The sequence below is a fragment of the Hemitrygon akajei genome, chromosome 2 (assembly GCF_048418815.1).
Source record: "Hemitrygon akajei chromosome 2, sHemAka1.3, whole genome shotgun sequence".
Lineage (NCBI taxonomy): Eukaryota > Metazoa > Chordata > Chondrichthyes > Myliobatiformes > Dasyatidae > Hemitrygon > Hemitrygon akajei.
Window position 1 is genome coordinate 39,244,552 of NC_133125.1, and position 17,546 is coordinate 39,262,097.

The following is a 17,546-nucleotide window of genomic DNA, read 5'->3' on the forward strand; positions in this document are numbered from 1 at the left end:
GTAATAAGGTATATTATGAATCCAATTCTATGAATTTAAGGATAATTAAAATGGTAAAGGGAAATTTAATAATTTACATTGGTATAATTTTAGGATAGTATTTTTATTGTATTAAGGTTAAGGGAAACCAGAAGAAAAAAAGATAGATTTTGTGAAAATATCTGTTGGAAATTTTTTTTCAATAACATATAGTGCAAATAAAGCATTACCATACATCTCTTGCTAACTTTCAATAAAATAAAGATTCAACTTGTGAAACAAATATCATTTAGAGAGATTATTCAATCTGAATCATTTTTCATACTAGTCTTTAACAAATTCAGAAGGTTCTGCTGCCTCACAGCACAAGAGATCAAGGTTCTTTCCTGATCTTGCATGTTGTCTGTGTGGAGTTTGTATGTTGATCCAATAAACCTGTGGCTTTTTGCTGGGTGCTCTGTTTCCTCCCGCATCCTATCGATATGTTAGCAAGTTAATTGGCCACTGTACATCAGTACCAAAGAAAAGCTGATGAGCATGTGGGAATGAATAAACGCAAGTTTTTGGGAAGGGGTAAAGGACTGATGAAATTACTCTGTTGGGAACTGACACTGACTTGATATCTGAATGATCTCCTCCTGTGCAATAATAAGAAAAATCCCCCACCACAATGTAGTGTATTAACTGATCTACTGAAATGAGTTTCTTCGAAAATTTGTTAAGTGCTACACATGTACATACAATGAAAACCACACAGTTCCCAGTTACATATAGTAAAAGCAGTAAGACTTCCAAGCTCCAATGGTAATTAAAAAGTGCTAGGAGCATGCATCGTAGACTACAAGAGGATGTAGAGAGACCTTGTCAGGTTATGTAAGGGGGCACAAATGTGACAGATGAGGAAAATGTGAGATCATGTACGTTGGTATAAAAACATAGAAAAGAAAGATTTCAAAGCGTAAGGTTGGAAGTTGGTATTTAGAAGGACTTGAGTGTCCTTGTACTTAAACAGTATTTTGGCCTTTCTTATTATAGGATTTGCGTAAAAACACCTCATGACCAAGCCTGTACACACTTCTGTAGGTGCAATCTCACCTGAGCCTTGCGTTATCACACCTCATTATGAAAATGCAAAGCCATGGTGAGAATGCACCTGGAAAAGTGTGTACGGGTTTGGTCTTCCTACAATTGTAAGGATATACTAGCTGTAGAGAAATGCATGGGAAGTTCATCAAATTGATTCCTAGAATGGGCTGGGTTTGCTCTTTGACAAGAGATTGAACAAATTCAGATTGTGCTGTCCTGAGTTTAACAGAATGAAAGGTATTTTTTTAAAGCATACTAAGTTCTCATATGATTCAGCGGGGTAGATGCAAGATAGATGCATCCTCTGGGTGTTAGGGACTCGGGTCAAAAATCTCAAAATAAGGGATCAGCCTTTCAGGACTAAGGTGAGAGAGTGTAGGGAATCTTAGGAATTCAAGACTCCCGGGGGCCGTGGAAGCTCAGTTGCTGAGTGTACTTACGACTAAGATCAAGCTAATTTTGAACATCAAGTGAACTAAGGGTTATGAAGTTAGTGCACTGAAGTAATGCTTAGGCAGAAGATCAAACATGATGGTATTAAAAAAGGAGCAAGCGTGAGCAGCCAAGTTTGCCTTCTATTTCTGATTTATGTCTGTCACTGGCAGGCTGGTAAGTAAATGAAGACATGCACCAGGAGTTCCAATAGTTAGCTGACTTGTTTGGTAATCTCACAAAGTGCCAAACATGGAGCATATTGCATTTAGAGATCCTGCTCATGTAGCTATTAAAATGATAAGCAACAACTGAGAACAGAATCATCCACAATTGTTGTGCTCTTATTGGTCAAACTACATGAAACTATAACTTCACACTATAGTTTGAAAAGAGCTATAGCTCTTCAAAGGAGGTGTAAGGGGGAAGAGGAAAAACATAGCAACAAATGATCTGCTGAAGCAACTCAGCAGGTCGAGCAACATCTGCAGCAGGAAAGGAACTGTCAATGTTGTGAGTCAAAACCCTATATCAAGACAGAGAGATTGCCATTATTAAGAGGGGAAGGGGAGTGGTGAGACAAGAGCCTGAGGTGGAGTGAAGGGGTGGAGGTGTAAGGTAAAAGGTAGGTTTAGCACATAGGAGAGTAAGGGAAAGTTGGGAAGACAGTTGCAGATAGATGTACTGAGACAGAGAGAAGCAGTGCGAAGATTGGAGTCAGATGCTGGTGGGAGATGGGCAGGAACACCATGGATTGTAACGAGTAAAGGAGATGAGAATGGGAACCATTGAGAGAGAGATGTATGACAGGTGGGACTAGAACAAGATGGGGGAGAAACTGTGGGTGAACTATAAACATAGAGAATAGATGGAACCAGGAGGGGTGGGAGATAAAGGACAGAAGACAAAAATGGGAGGACTGGTAAAGGTTCAAAAGGGTGTGAAGGGGAGAAACAACTCACCTGAGGGGAGGGTCACCTGAAACTGGAAAACTCAACGTTTGTGCCATTGGGTTGTAAACTATCCAGGTAGAATACGAGGTATGGTCCCTCTGCTTGGGAATTGGGCCTCCTTGTGGCAGTAGAAAGGCCAAAGATGGATATTTTAGCGTGGGAATGGGAAGGGGAATTGAAATGGGTGTACAGAATGACCATTGTGTACTGTGCGTGGGCGCTCTGCAAAACAATCGTCCTGTGAAAGGTCTGAGCTTCTTCTCACCAATGTAGAGGAGGCCACATCAGAAGCACTAATGCACTAAATGAGGTTGGAGGAGGTACACATGAACCTTTGCCTCACCGAGAAGGGCTGCTTAGTTCCCCGGACGGTGGTGAGGGTGGGATGAATTGGCCCTGAAAGCCTTTATATGATGCTTTGTGGAAGTAACAAACAATAATGTTAACTGCACTCATTACATTTCAGTGCCATTATTTCAAAGATGATGTTAAATCATTTGGATTTTATATCTAATCTCCTTTCAACATTAAGCATTTGAACATTGCATCCAGGTCATTAATTTGAATAGAATATCAGACATCATGCAACACACAACAAGAAGAAATACAAACCTCATTAGAAACATCCACTACTAAATTGTCGTCACTCTTATCCCCATCGCTGTCCTTTAAAACAAGATAAATATTTTCAGATAAACTTACAACAAAAGTGGGCCCGTTACTTTTCAAGATATTTGGAACAATGAAATAGAAACTGGAAATGCACAAAATCCTCAGCAAGTCTCACAGCATCCATGGAGAGGACCATTCATCATACCTGAAACATCTACCTTGTTTCTTTCCCCACAGATGTTGCCAAGCTTGCTGAGTAATTCAAGTGTATTCTGTCTTTACTTCAAAGTTCCAGCATCTACAGTATTTTGCTTTTCTTAGGAAAATAACTTCAGCAGCCTGCATATTGTAGAATAATATATAACTTTTTACTTATGAAAGCAACTGTTTAATTAGAAACTCTAGGCAGGCACTAGGTCCAAAAGATTAGGAAATTATTCTAGCACCTATCCCTTCCTTTTCCCTGTAACTCAGTTGAAAATAAGGATTACTTTATTCATGCTTAAAAGCCCTTAGAAATGATTATACTTTTCTCACTGCTTCGAATTTATCAAATCCATTTTTGACACAATATTCACGCATCTTGAAATTGGGATAAAGTTGACAGTAACTTTCAAAAGACATTTCATCTACACTGAAGACTCTCGGATCTTCTTACCAACAATTACGATGCATCCTTTTTATTGTGAGCATACAGTATCTAGAGGCACTGAGGAATTGGAGGGGGTTTTGGTGAATGGAAGGTAACCCTACTTTTCCTGTGGAGTCAGTAATTATGCCAGCTTTGCTAAGGTGATGGTAGAGGAGACTGAGGATGAAGGTCCACGTCAAGCTGAGATTTGGAGTTTCGCACTGGCAATAAAATGGGAGAGTGAAGAAAAGTGAAGGGTTAGAGGTCACACACCAGAAGTGAGGGCAAGCTGTTGTTGGAAGATCGGGACTTGGAGGGAACTATTCATTGCAGTAGGAGCCAGGAGATAGGTAAGATTAGTCTCAGGATTGAGCTAAGTATTTCACTTACCTATAGGTCTCACAGTTTGGTGCTCTAAGATTAAGATCCTGTTTATTATTATAGGACTAAGATCAAGTTGTCCCAGGAGTGCCCAACAACAGGCACCAAATGCACAACGTGATCCAAGTTTCCTGGAAATAGTTCAGAGCTCAGATTACACTGGGTTAAATTAAGTTTCAATCACTTAGTACTGAAAATAAATCAGTGCTAGGCAATTGAATGTTTAGGCTTCCAATTCTAGGAAATTACCACATGAAATTAACCAAATGTTTCATTAAACCTAACATTTAAGTTCAATGGTTTCATTTTATTAAAATTTCAAGAATGTGTTTATCTAAACAATTACCTAACTTCTATCTTTGTAAATGTACTCAAAAGAAATTAAAGCAAGCTTCTGAATGATTGTACTTGGTGGTGAGTCCTTACACTTATAAACTCCAACCCATATATTCTTACATAGTGGCTCATGGAGTCCTTATCATCAACCTTCCTCTTCTTCACATCACTGGAATAATCAGGTCCATTCCTGCGCTTATCTGTACCCCGCAGACCATCAGGTACCAGCAGGGAATTACTCTGTGAAGACAGAACAGTGGTTTTCAAAAGAAAGTTCTTTTTTATTCCCCAATGCTGCCCATGACTGATTATGATACTGAAATAAAAGTAATTATGAATTTAATATATGCAGTGTCCTTAGAAATTATTGATTTTCTTCATGCATTAAAGAAAACAGTTGTTTAAAAATAGATGCATTACTCCATACATATCAAACTTTCAACACTTTATTTTTAAAAGTGTAACCTGCAGGCTACATTGCCAACAAATGCCCAAGGGCGACAGGCATTTAACATATAATTAAGATTTTACTTGTACCTAGCCCATAAAGTCTGACAACATGTTTACAGTATCTTTTTGCCAAACACCAACTATTCAAGGAACAGGAGCCAACATTTCCCATTTAAATCTGCAGTTACATGGCCATTTCAATGCTTCACAATGATGAAAGGATACAAGTACAGAATCAGATGTCTAATTAAAGAAGGCATCATAGTCTCAGCAGTGAGGATTTCGAATCAGCTTTCCAATTTAAAGGTGTAGAAAAAGAAGATTGATTACCATAACATACCTAATGCAATGACATCTGCAGTAGAGAGACAGTGTCTCAGTCTAAAAGTGCCAAGAACCCAGCCTAAAATCACACCAGCTTGTACAACCACCAATCATACAAAAGGCTGACTTTTCTCAAATTGGCACATGCAACTACAAAACTACATTTATTTCCTACAATAATAAAAATGACTTAATAGCTACTTTACTTTCTTTTTAAAAAAGCATATTAATTCAGTTTTGAAGCCTTACTAGTGTGTTTATAGTACTTAAACATAAGCCTTCCTCTCAGCTCTTTACCTTTCCTACTCTCCTGGTTTCAGCTATCGCCTTCTAGCTATCCTCCTTCCTCTCCTCCCAGCTTTTTATTCTGCAATCTTCTCCCGTCCATTCTAGATTTGAAGAAGCGTCTCCGCCCAAAACGCCGACTCTTTGTTCATTTCCGCAGATGCAGCCTGACCTGCTGAGTTCCTCCAGCATTTAGTGTGTACTGCAATGGATTTCCAGCATCTGCAGAGTTTCTCATGTTTAGTAGTTAATCTAGCTCCTTTAAACCGACTAACTCAGGTACAAAATGATCAGGATACCCCAGTTTATTCCTACAAATACCAGGAACAGCTTCACATTTGCTGTTGTTCTGGAGCTCGAACCAAGCAACAAGAACAGGATTAAGTTTATTCATCTGAATTTAAAGGAAAATGAATACAAAGATGGTCCAAAAATACAATTCCATAAGTGCAGAACAATGATAAAATGGACTGATGCCCAGTTTTAATAAGCATTTATTAGTACACACATACCTTCTGAGGCATTTTACACCTAATTGCTGACCCATATGCTAAGCAATTTCAATGTTTCAGGGTCACATGGTACAAATTAATAGACTCACTGTTCTCATCTACCTCGATGTAACAATGAGCCATTTAACTAACTGGATATCCATGGGGGCAATTTGTTCAGTGATGCATTAAAGAACATGAACAATGCAAACTAAGTTGAGCGAAAGAAGCGTTTTAAATACTGAAGTAGTTCATGAGAAATTAAAACATGATTTGCAGCTAAGTGACAATCACACAGACACTGTCACTACTGTAAGTGTAGATTCCTCTCTATTTTATATAATACTGAGACAGAAAATGTGGTAGATATATCACTCTTTAGCTAAAGAACAGATAGCAACCTACTCATGAAAATAAAAGCCTTTATTTAATGTATAAAACGGCACTGCAGTTTTCCAGTACAACCAAAATGATATAGAGTTACAAGCACAAAAAACAAGAAGGGTGCAGAACACTTCAAGTCCCATTTTGTCAACTTCTGCTTACTTGAGCAAGTGCTCCTCCAAGGCTAATACTAAGCTGTCTTTTATTCACGGTCAGTCAAGCTAAAGAACAGCCAGAGGTCTCAAGTAAATTATACAAGACTCCAATGAAATTTAATCCAGTGTAACCTCCTGTGTAACCTTTACTACTGGTTTGCAGCCAAAAGGCACAGTCTTCTGGAATCTTGACAAGACTTCATTTCCAGTGGCAGTCAGTTGTGGATTTAACTCTCTAACCAGTATGATATTGCTCATGAACTTCAATCCTACTAACGCCCAGCCCCCCACCTCCCACTCCACAGATGCACAAACAACAGGACAGCTCGTCTGAAGCCACATGAAACAAATGCAAGTTCTTATTTTTTTTACAAAACACAGAGGATAATGATGTCTGGAAACTATTAAGTGGTATTAATCTAATCAAGAGATTTAAACCACAAGATTGAAGCTTCAGAAGTTCAGAATTGTCATCTGAATCCAATGATTAGATTTTTGGCTTGAAATCATTCCAAGGCTTTAATTTTACTGATATAAGGGGTTTATTTGCTTTTCATGTTGATGGCACATTAGTAGATGTTGATAGCCAGTACGTAGATCCTTACCAAAGCTGGATAACATTTATTGAAAGATTAACAACAATGACATTATTGTAAGTATATTGCAGAACAATTCGCTGTTGATAACAGGCGGATTCTTAAGCCAGTATCTATAATTTACCGACTGGAACTGAAACACCCTCAGTGAGAAGCTTCAATGGCATAAATTCTAAAGACCATCTCAAGGGGCAATGCAGGAGGAAGTGCTGTGGGCTGACCGTATATGGCAATTATCTTTATCCCATCAAATGACCTGCCCCCTCCATTCCCAAGGTAATACAGATTTTGAACTTCAAATAGCAGCAAAATAATTAGCCTGGCACATAAATTGGACTGAGTTTTTGATGCAGCTCACAGTTTCACCTCTGAACCATTTTTAGTTATAAAAAAGTTTATTAGTGCTCTGGCATTTTATAGCATATTACAGCTGAGTACTTTGAGAAGGCTGCTTTAGGCCTATTTTGTTAATGTAACAACTTTGACCTTAGGATTAACAAGATTTAGAGCCCAGCTTATAAAATTCCCTGCAGTCATTCAAAATCATGCAGCTGTGGCAGGCTTTGGCAGTAACTACACTTAATCTTCAAGACCAGACATCTTCTCATTTCATGCTAGGTCAGAGTATTTTGGAATAGGCCAGGCAATGATCCGATGGCATTAATTCCATTTGCAATGTCAGATAGGCATAACTTCAAAATCACACAGCTCAGAGATATTGTGTAGAGCACTTCATTAAAACTAGGCTCTTCTATTGTAGTGTTAATAACCTGACTAGAGTTTTTTTTTAAAAATCTAACCAAATTATTCATCTTGCATTGTCCTAAAAATCCTGGAGTGGCTGTTCTAATCAACAAGGGCCGGATTTTACTGATTTTCAGTTGCAGTTCCCCTCAGTGTGGAAGTATGGAACAAGTTGGAGGTCAGATAGTGGGAAATCTGACCTCCCACTCTGCCCCTGGACTCAGTCCAATGCCGGTTCTATAACGTACTAAGCTGAAAACATTCCATACTTGGCCCCTCAGTACTTAACACAACCCAATTCATGGGGGCGCCATCTTTCATTAAGAGTGCAGGTAAAGCGGTTTATATTTATCTTTTAATCCCTTTCTTTAGTTACTTTTTCCACCTGATTCCGAATATTGCCAATCAGAGATATACAGTTACAGTGCAAAGCTACTTTGACAACACATTGCCGGATGATCACAGTGGCAGCACCTCAAGATCTGCTCTGCCTGACAAAATGGCCACCATACAACAAGGGCTCCAGAACACAAGCCACATTGCTGTAACAAAAGTTATTGAGACTTGGAGGCCAGGATGGGTCAAGCACAATTTGACCAAATGGCTGGAATCCTCTCTTTTTTTTTTAAGTATGTCAGCTGTGGATTGAGGACACCATATTGCGTGACACGAGTATTCCTGATTAACTTTCTGCTTCTGGTTGGATTTACTGCTTGACCAATGTTAATGAGCAGAAATTTTCTTCCAAAATCAAGCTGTTGGATTCCGCACCTTGACATCGATTTGATTCCATCTTCTCCCTAGCCAGTGTTTGAAGCCAAAGTCACTTTTATCCTGAGCTGAGTTTCTGATTTTGTGTTTTATCTCTTCCTAAGATTTGCATTTCATCTCCATAACAATACCATTCACAAACATGTTTTAACTCATCTCATCAACACTCATGTTAATCTTTATCATCTCTAGATTCTAGGGTTACATGGTACTCCTGGATGTTTTCCCATTTTCTGTCATCATTAATCCAAAACTATGCTGCCCATATCCTGATTTGCACTAAGTTCAAGTCATGATTCATCCACATGAGTTAGCTGGTAACAATTCAATTTCAAAGCTTTCATCCTTGTATTCAAATTCCCCCATGGCCTCCAAACATGTGACTTGCAAGTAGAAGGACATTTAGTTATTCGAGTCTGCCTCACCATTCAACTAAATCATGCTTTATCAGATCCTAATCTCAGTTCTATGTTACTGCTTACGCATTCTGACCTTTTCTTTCCTTGTTCATGATGAAGAATATATCCAACCTTGCCTTAAAGATTCTGTTTCCTCTGCCCTTGTGGAAGAGGGTTCTAAAAGCTGATGATCCTCTGAGAAGAAAAGAAGTTGCCTCATCTTAGCCTTCTGTGGGTGTTCCTTTGTTTTTTAAACAGCGATCTCCAGTTCTACATTCTATTTCAAGAAGAAATATTCTCTTCGCATTCATCAGGATCTTATATTTCAATCACCCCATCTCACTCTTACTTCCCTATCTCCGTAACCTTTACCAGATTTCCAACAATCCCAGCTATCAGTGGTCCGCGATTTCTCTGATTTTCCAATTCAGGTTCATTTACTGCATGTACATCAAAACACAGGGTGAAATACATTGTTTGCATAAACGATCAACATAACCTGAGGATGGGGGGGGCATCAGCCAGCAAGTGTTGCCACACATTCTGGCACCAGCGAAACATGCCTGTAATGTTCAGCAGAACAACGTAGCAGCAACAACAGTAAAACAAATCTCTTTCAAACTCATCCACACAGTCAGGCCTCCAAACCCAGCATTTGGGCCTCCAGCCTTTAGTAGACATAGGGTTTCAGACCTCCCCAGTGGACTCACACACATCAGGCCTCCGACCTTTAGTCACAATGACCCATGGCTTTGACCCTTAGACTTTGACCTCAACTTCCGGATGAGCCACCTTCAGCCTTTGACCATCGGGCTTTGATTTTCTGAAGCGACCCTAGAATTCGCCAACCACAGGAACTGAACTCCAGCACGAGAGTTCTGGACTCGCCTGGATCTCCAATCCCAGGATTCACCACCCTGGACAGTCAGCAGACCTTGCTCCTCCTGCCCACAGAGATCTCCAATCCCGGATTACACCGACCTGACGGGCTCATCCTCCGGGCCTGCCAACCCCCCCCGCCATTGAGCGTGGATATCATCTGCAGTGCTTTCCAACTCACCTCAGTCCATGGGGATTGCTGGCCTTCAACCGCGGAGCGCTCGGATCTGGACTCCGGCTTCAACTCTAGCCTGTCCCTAAGGTCTAACCTGACCACCACACTGTCCCCAAAACCAGCCCAACAAACCCAAAAAAGCAATTAAATCAGAGTCACAACTTTGACAGTTATCACAGATCTGTGCCATCTTGACCAATTTTCATTGCAGATAATAGCCATGCATTTGGTTACCTTGGTCTCAAGCTCTGGAATTTCTTCCCCAAAACACTCTTTCCTCATCAAGGTAATTCCTCAAAATCAGACTGAGCTTTTGGTGACCTGTTTCTGTATGTAGTGCACAGTCCAATTTAGTCTGCTAACACCCTGAAAACTGCTTGGAATAGTGTCATCAAGTAAAAAGTGTTTGAGGAATTGAGGAAATTGTTATTAATTTATTACGTAGTGGTTTCATTAAAGTATAAACTAAATTTTTCTTCTCTCCCAGCCTGTGGTTGTTTTTTCATTTCTGATCAACTTGTTAGCCTGGCACTAATTGTGAAGAAACAACTCAGGAGATTATGCCAAAACAAACAGATAGGAACAGCAAAACTAATTAGCTTAACACAAAACCTGACACCACCCATATTCAAATTCTGCTCACGAGCTATCATGTCTCGCTCACACATCTAACCATGCACTATAAGCTATTATACAAACAGAACAATTTTGTTACTTCACACAGCTTGAATGCAAACTCTTCCTGCACAATCCAGAATGCTCTCCCACTTTATTCTGAAGGTGCACATTCATAATTTGGTCTACAGTTGCACAAGTACCAGCTATCGTCTGAAATTTACCTTCTTGGTGTTGGTAATTAGTGAAATGGCAGTATTTCAATCAGCAATTCCACAATGGGAAATCTTAACTAGACTTGAATGTTTTCAAAACCTAGCAAGTACACAGCTAATTACAAAAACTGCCCTATGGTTACAGCCATAGCATCTCAAAGTCCAAATTCCGGTTCCCAAAGATTGCCCTTTGAAAACACATTCTTTAATCTCAACGACATAGCTGTGATACCTGAAAATGTGTGTGAAGAGTCAGTGCAGGGATAACAACTTAACTATAGTAAATCCAAATGCAAGAATGCCTTAAGTAATCAAGTTGACAGTACTCTTTTCATTCTTATTCAGAATTTGGGCGTGGTCAGCAAGGCCAGCACTGAGCTGTCAAAGTACAACGTTATTATCAATGTATGTATATTATATACAACATTGAGACTCATCTTCTTGCAAACACCCTCAAAACAAAGAAACAGTACAATTCACTAAATGCGCACACACATACACACAAGACTGTCACGTATCTAATTTGGAAAAAGAGGACAAATCATGCAAATAATTTATAAGTAGTAAATAGAAGTATACGGAACATGAAATGCAGAATCCTGGAAGTGAGTTTACAGCTGCAGAGTTCTTTCAGCACTGAAGCGAGTGAAGTCCATCAAAGAGCACAATGCCTGCAGGCCAACAACTGCCCCCGAACCTGCCAGTGTGGGATGCCGGTCTCCTGCACCTCCCGCCCAATGGTAGTAGTGAGAAGAGAAGGAGACCAGTCAAACACAGGTAGATGGCACTGAACACCTGCTCATTTCCCACTCTCCTCCTCAATGATTTTAATCTTGCTTGATTCTTTAATTGGTGCACAGTATTGGAGCTGACCACGGATTCGTCTTCCACCATCAGGCCTCGACACAGCATCCAGCCCCAGTGATGACCACCGTGGCCATACCTGAACCCTCGAGAGTCTAGTTCACCATATCCCCCAGAAGATCACAAAAGCACCTGATCATTTAGTCGGTTCAAAAGTACAGCTTTAAAAAGGAAACTACAGGCTGCATTCTGCAGCGATCACAGTTCAGAATAAGTATATCTACTAGACGCAGAAGTTCCCAACCTGGGGAACATGGACCCCTTGCTTAATGGCATTGGTCCATGGCATAAATAAGGTTGGGAACCCCCTGCTAGAGTACCAGGTAGTTTCACGAGCTGTCTGAAAAACATTGCCATTGGCCTATCTGTAATCCTTAGTTTTGATGTAGTCCTTCTCATGAGAGTTCTCTCAAGGTGCTATTGGGGAAGTTCTGGGATTTATACACTGCGGTGATCAAAGAAGGGCAATTTATTTCCAAGGCAGGATGCTATGCACCTTGGAAAAGAATACAAAGAGCATGGGTTTTTAGTTTTTATTTTCCTGGTAGAGCAGTCACAGGTTTTGGAGGTACTGGCAGAATAGCTTAGGCGAGTAAATACAGTATATTTTGTAGGTGATATCCATTGCAGCCAAGCTAGTGGATGAGGTGCCAATCAAAATGCTCTGCTTAGTCCTGGAGGGCATTGACTTACGTGTGTATTTGTCAAGCTGCACTGATTCAAGCGGCAAATGGAGATATTCTATTACATTCCTGGCTTGTGATTTCTAAATAGTGCACAATGGCTACCTCCTGATTGCTGTTGTAGCCATAGGATTTGTTTGGCTGGCCCAGTTGAAAATTTGCTCGATGGTGATCCTCACAATCATGATGGCAATATGATAATGAGTACTGTAGCTCCACCTGCCACTAAAGGCAGGATTTACCAGCGGCTACCCATTTCAATCTGACTTCCCAACACGTTGGTCCATAGCCACCTCTAATGCCACGGTGAGACCACAGCTTAGATTAGAGGAGCAGTACCTCATCATCCATCTGGGTAGCCTTCAACCCGATGGGATGAGTATCAATTTCTCTAACTTCCTGTAATTTGTCACTCTTCCTCCTCCTCTCTTTTTCCATTCCCCATTCTGGTTCCCCTCACCCCTTCTCTTCTCCTCAGTTACTCCCTCTGGTTCTCCTTCCCTTCCTCAATCTACAGACTTTTTTCAGTCAGATTCACTCTTCTTCAGCCCTTTATCTCTTCCACCTATCACCTCCCAGAATTTATTCCCCCATCCTCCACCCACCTACCTTCCCCCTCACCTGCCAAAACATCAACTATTTATTCCCTTACATAGACGTTGCTAGGTTCCACCAGCTTTGTGTGTTTTGCTCAAGATTTCCAGTATCTGCACAATCTCTTGTGTTAATAATCTATCTGGCAATTTGACAATATAATTTTATTACTTTCATCTATACTTATTTAGAGATACAGTGCAGAACAGGCCATTCCAGCCCATCTAGCCACACCACCCAACAGCCCACCTATTTAACTCTAGCCTAATGACGATAAACGTCAGGACAATTTACAATGACCGACATGTGGACGGTAGGAGGAAACACGTGTGGTTCACAGGGGAAACATACAAACTCCTAACAGACATGCCATAATTTAACTCCAAACTCTGGAACGCCCCAAGCTGTAACAGCATTGCACAAGCCGCTGTGCTACCGTGACACCCCATATGATATCTGACATTATATAACGATGATAGTTATTGAATGCCAAGGGTAGATGGCTAGACTTTGTTATTACAGACCACCTTGGCCTGCCAATCTGGTGTCACTTTAACAACCCGTGCCTGAATCTGGTCTCACTCTTCCCACATGTGGGCATTGGCTGCTGTAACAAATACTGTGAAAGCAGCAGCAAATATCCCCACATTTGATCTTAAGATGGGATGGCTATTGATGAAGCTGCTGAAGATGTCTGAACCTAGCACACTGAGGAACTCCAGCAGGGCCTGGGATGCTTGAACTGAAGTGCAACCATTTTTCCATGTGCAAGGCCACTCCAGCCACTGAAGTGTTTTCCTCCAGGTGCACATTATCTTCACTTTTACTGGGGAACCTTAAAATCACTTTTGGCCAGTGATCAGGACTGTGATAATGTGTGGAACTGAATGGTCCTGGTGAAGCCATCATTGGTGAATATATTCTCAGTAGCCACTTATTAGCCATCTCCTGTACTTACTAAAGTGGCCACTGAGTGTATGTTCATAGTCTTCTGCTGCTGCAGCCCATCCACTTTAAGGTTCACAGTATTGTGCGTACAGTGATCTGTTCTGCACAGCACTGTTGTGACACGTGGTTATTTGAGCGACAGTCTCCTTCCCGTCAGCTTGAACCAGTCTGGCCATTCTCCTCTGACCTCTCTCATTAACAGGGCATTTTCACCTACAGAACTACTGCTCACCTGATGTTGTTTTGAGATTTTTGTTTCTTGCACGATTCTTTGTAAACTTTAGAGACAGTTGTGCGTGAAAATCCCAGGAGACTATCATTTTCTGAGATACTCAAACCACCCCATCTGGCACCATCAACCATTTCATGGCCAAAGTCACTTATATCACATTTCTTCCCCATTCAGGTGCTTGGTCTGTACAACAACTGAACCTCTTGATTCACCACCCTGCTCCCATATGATTGGCTGATTAGATATTTGCATTAATGAGCAGGTGCACATGTGTACCTAATAAAGTGTCTATTTCATAGGATTGTCAACCACACCTTCCATTACATTGTTGATGGCTAAGACTAGACTGGCCAATAGTTTACCGGATTGGAGTTGTCCTACTTTTGTGAACAGAATGTAGCTGAGCAATTTTCCATAACTTCAGGTAGATGCCAGGGTTGGAACTATACTGGATTCTTGGCTAGTGCTCCAGCTGGTTTTGGAGTACAGTCTTAAGTACTACAGCTGAGATAGTCATTGAGGCCACAGCCTTTGCTTTATCTGGAGATATATCATGAGATCAATCAACTTGGATTCTGTTATGGTGGAGATCTCAGGAGGAAGCAGAAAGGGATCTCCACCATGCAATATTGGCTGTACCTAGTAAATGCTTCATCCTTGCCTTCAACACTTAGCGACCTGCAGGGCCATGCTATCCACAGATGGAGATGAGATACTCGTTCAAAACTTACGTGTTAGGTCTCCTCTCCCTTTGACTAACCAGTTCTAACTAGATATCCTAATGTTTTCATACCAGCGCAACCTGCTTCAATACATTTCCTCATGATTGAAATACACATGAAATGCATGATAGAAGCCCCAAGCGATCATTTTTCCATGGATTTTCCCATTCAATTGACTAGATATTCTCTCGCAGAGTTCCTGGTTTATATCCTTAGGCATGTGATCCTCGAGTGACATTACATACCAATTCAGGAACTCAAGGTTCCAATCCTGATGCAATGTATAATATTCCATTTTACTTGAAATAACTGACATCTCACAGTAATGGCATTGTCTGAGGGAGGAGCTTTGCCAGCTGCCCCCAATTCAGAAATTCACTCTGGGCCGACAGTTTTGCTCTGGCTGTTGAGGAACATAGAAACAAAGAAAGCCTACAGCACAATATAGCCCCTCAGCCCACGATGCCACGCTGAACATGTCCTTACTTTAGAAATTACTAGGGTTACCCATAGCCCTCTATTTTTCTAAGCTCCGTGTACCTATCCAGGAGTCTCTTAAAGGATCCTATCGTATCCGCCTCCATCACCATTGCCGGCAGCCCATTCCACGCACTCACCACTCTGTGTAAAAAAAACTTGCCCCTGACGTCTTCTCTGTACCTACTTCCAAGCACCTAAAACTGCGCCCTCTCATGTTAGCCATTTCAGCCCTGGAAAAAAGCCTCTGACTATCCATACGATCAATTCGTCTCATCATATTATACACCTCTATCAAGTCACCTCTCATCCTCCATCGATCCAAGGAGAAGAGGCCAAGTTCACTCAACCTGTTCTCATAGGGCATGCTCCCCAATCCAGGCAACATCCTTGTAAATCTTCTCTGCACCCTTTCTATAGTTTCCACATTCTTCCTGTAGTGAGGTGACCAGAACTGAGCACAGATTTCGTGAGAAGATGGCGGCGTGACGGCAGGGCGCAGCGGCCACTCCAGGAATGAAGATCTGTTATCTGTAAGTAGGGGCCGTGCACAATCCTGATTTGATGGAGACGGACGTGAGAAGCACGGAGGAACATCTGGTGAAACTTCTGGCATGCCCGTTTCGCTGCCGCTGCTACTGTGCGATCGAAAAATCTCCGGAGAGGAAGGCCCCGAATCCTCGGTTTTGTCTGTTGCTTGGCGGCCGGGGCCGGGGTCAAAGCGCTCGGCAGAGATGGTGCTCGGTGTCAGAGGGCTGGGCGGAGGCTCGAAGTTTTCGGACGGACTCAGAGTTGGCTGTGGTCGGGTGCTTCCAGAGGCTGCATCGGGAAGTTTTACCGCGTTGCAGGTTCATGGCAGGAAGAGTTTTTCTTCCTTCTGCCGTCAGCGTGAAATGATGGGCTGTCGGGGACTTTGAGACTTTTTTTTACCGTGCCCATGGTCTGCTCTTATCAAATTACGGTATTGTTTTGCACTGTTGTAACTGTATGTTATAATTATGTGGTTTTTGTCAGTTAGTCTTGGTCTGTCTTGTGTTTATGTGATATCATACTGGAGGAACATTGTATCATTTCTTAATGCATGCATTACTAAATGACAATAAACGAGGACTGAGTGTCCTCATATCTAATCTAATCTAAATATTCCAAGTGGAGTCCTATAAAGCTGTAACATTACCTCACAGCTCCTAAACTCAATCCCACGGTTGAAGGCCAATACACCATGTGCCTTCTTAACTACAGTCAACCTGCGCAGCAGCTTTGAGTGTCCTATGGACTCGGACCCCAAGATCCCTCTGATCCTCCACACTGCCAAGAGTCTTACCATTAATACTATATTCTGTCATCATGTTTGACCTACCAAGATGAACCACCTCACACTTATCTAGGTTGAACTCCATCTGCCACTTCTCAGCCCAGTTTTGCATCTTATCGATGTCACACTCTAACCTCTGACAGTCCTCCGCACTATTCACAACACCCCCACCCTTTGTTTCTTGGTATGTTATCCTAAATTCCATTTTGCAACTCTGGAGCAAAGAGACATAGAGTACTTTTGGTTTTGTAGTCCAGGAAGTAAAGTTAAAGCTGGAAAAAATCTTTCTCTAATACGCAGGGTTTATAAAACACAGATCTTCCTAAATTATTGTGGAGATATATAAAGAGCACATTTCGCATGACATTCTACCAGAAGCTTGAGGTGGAAGGAAAAAGAAAAAGTGGGACAGGGCTTATCTGGTGCAAAAATAAAACCTACTGATCAAGTGGCCATCTATGATCTGGACTTGGATCATTCTGCTGACCAGCAGAAAGTAAAATGTGGAAAATAATCTTTTACCTTCTCCTGGGTAAAAAAAAAGGCAATCCTTTGAATAAGTAACATCTGGTTGTAATGAATCACTAAGTTAATTTACACACACAAAAAATGAAAATTATTGCTTTCTCTCTGTTATTTTGTAACGTGTCTAGGTGATTTGCTATGTAACACACATAGGTGATTTTTCCCAAACATTGATGCATGCTGTACTTTATTTTTAATCTGTTAGTGCAGAATATACATTTACTTAAAGCACCTCAATGTTTCCGTTACTAAATTAGCCAAGGAGACCAAATACAGTTTTTCCAACTATTACTT

The 17,546-nt window shown here is 41.2% G+C and overlaps 1 protein-coding gene across 4 annotated transcripts in view; it reads right to left on the minus strand.

The window, feature by feature from the left end:
* Nucleotides 1-17,546, minus strand: part of LOC140740947 (transducin-like enhancer protein 1) — a 111,579-nt gene that overhangs the window by 32,205 nt on the left and 61,828 nt on the right. For all 4 annotated transcript variants that reach the window (XM_073070600.1, XM_073070591.1, XM_073070595.1 and 1 more), the window contains 2 exons: nt 4,531-4,650; nt 3,063-3,116 (listed from right to left, as the gene is read on the minus strand). In XM_073070600.1, coding sequence (XP_072926701.1) covers nt 3,063-3,116; nt 4,531-4,650 — 174 coding nt within the window. The remainder of the gene's footprint in view (nt 1-3,062; nt 3,117-4,530; nt 4,651-17,546) is intronic.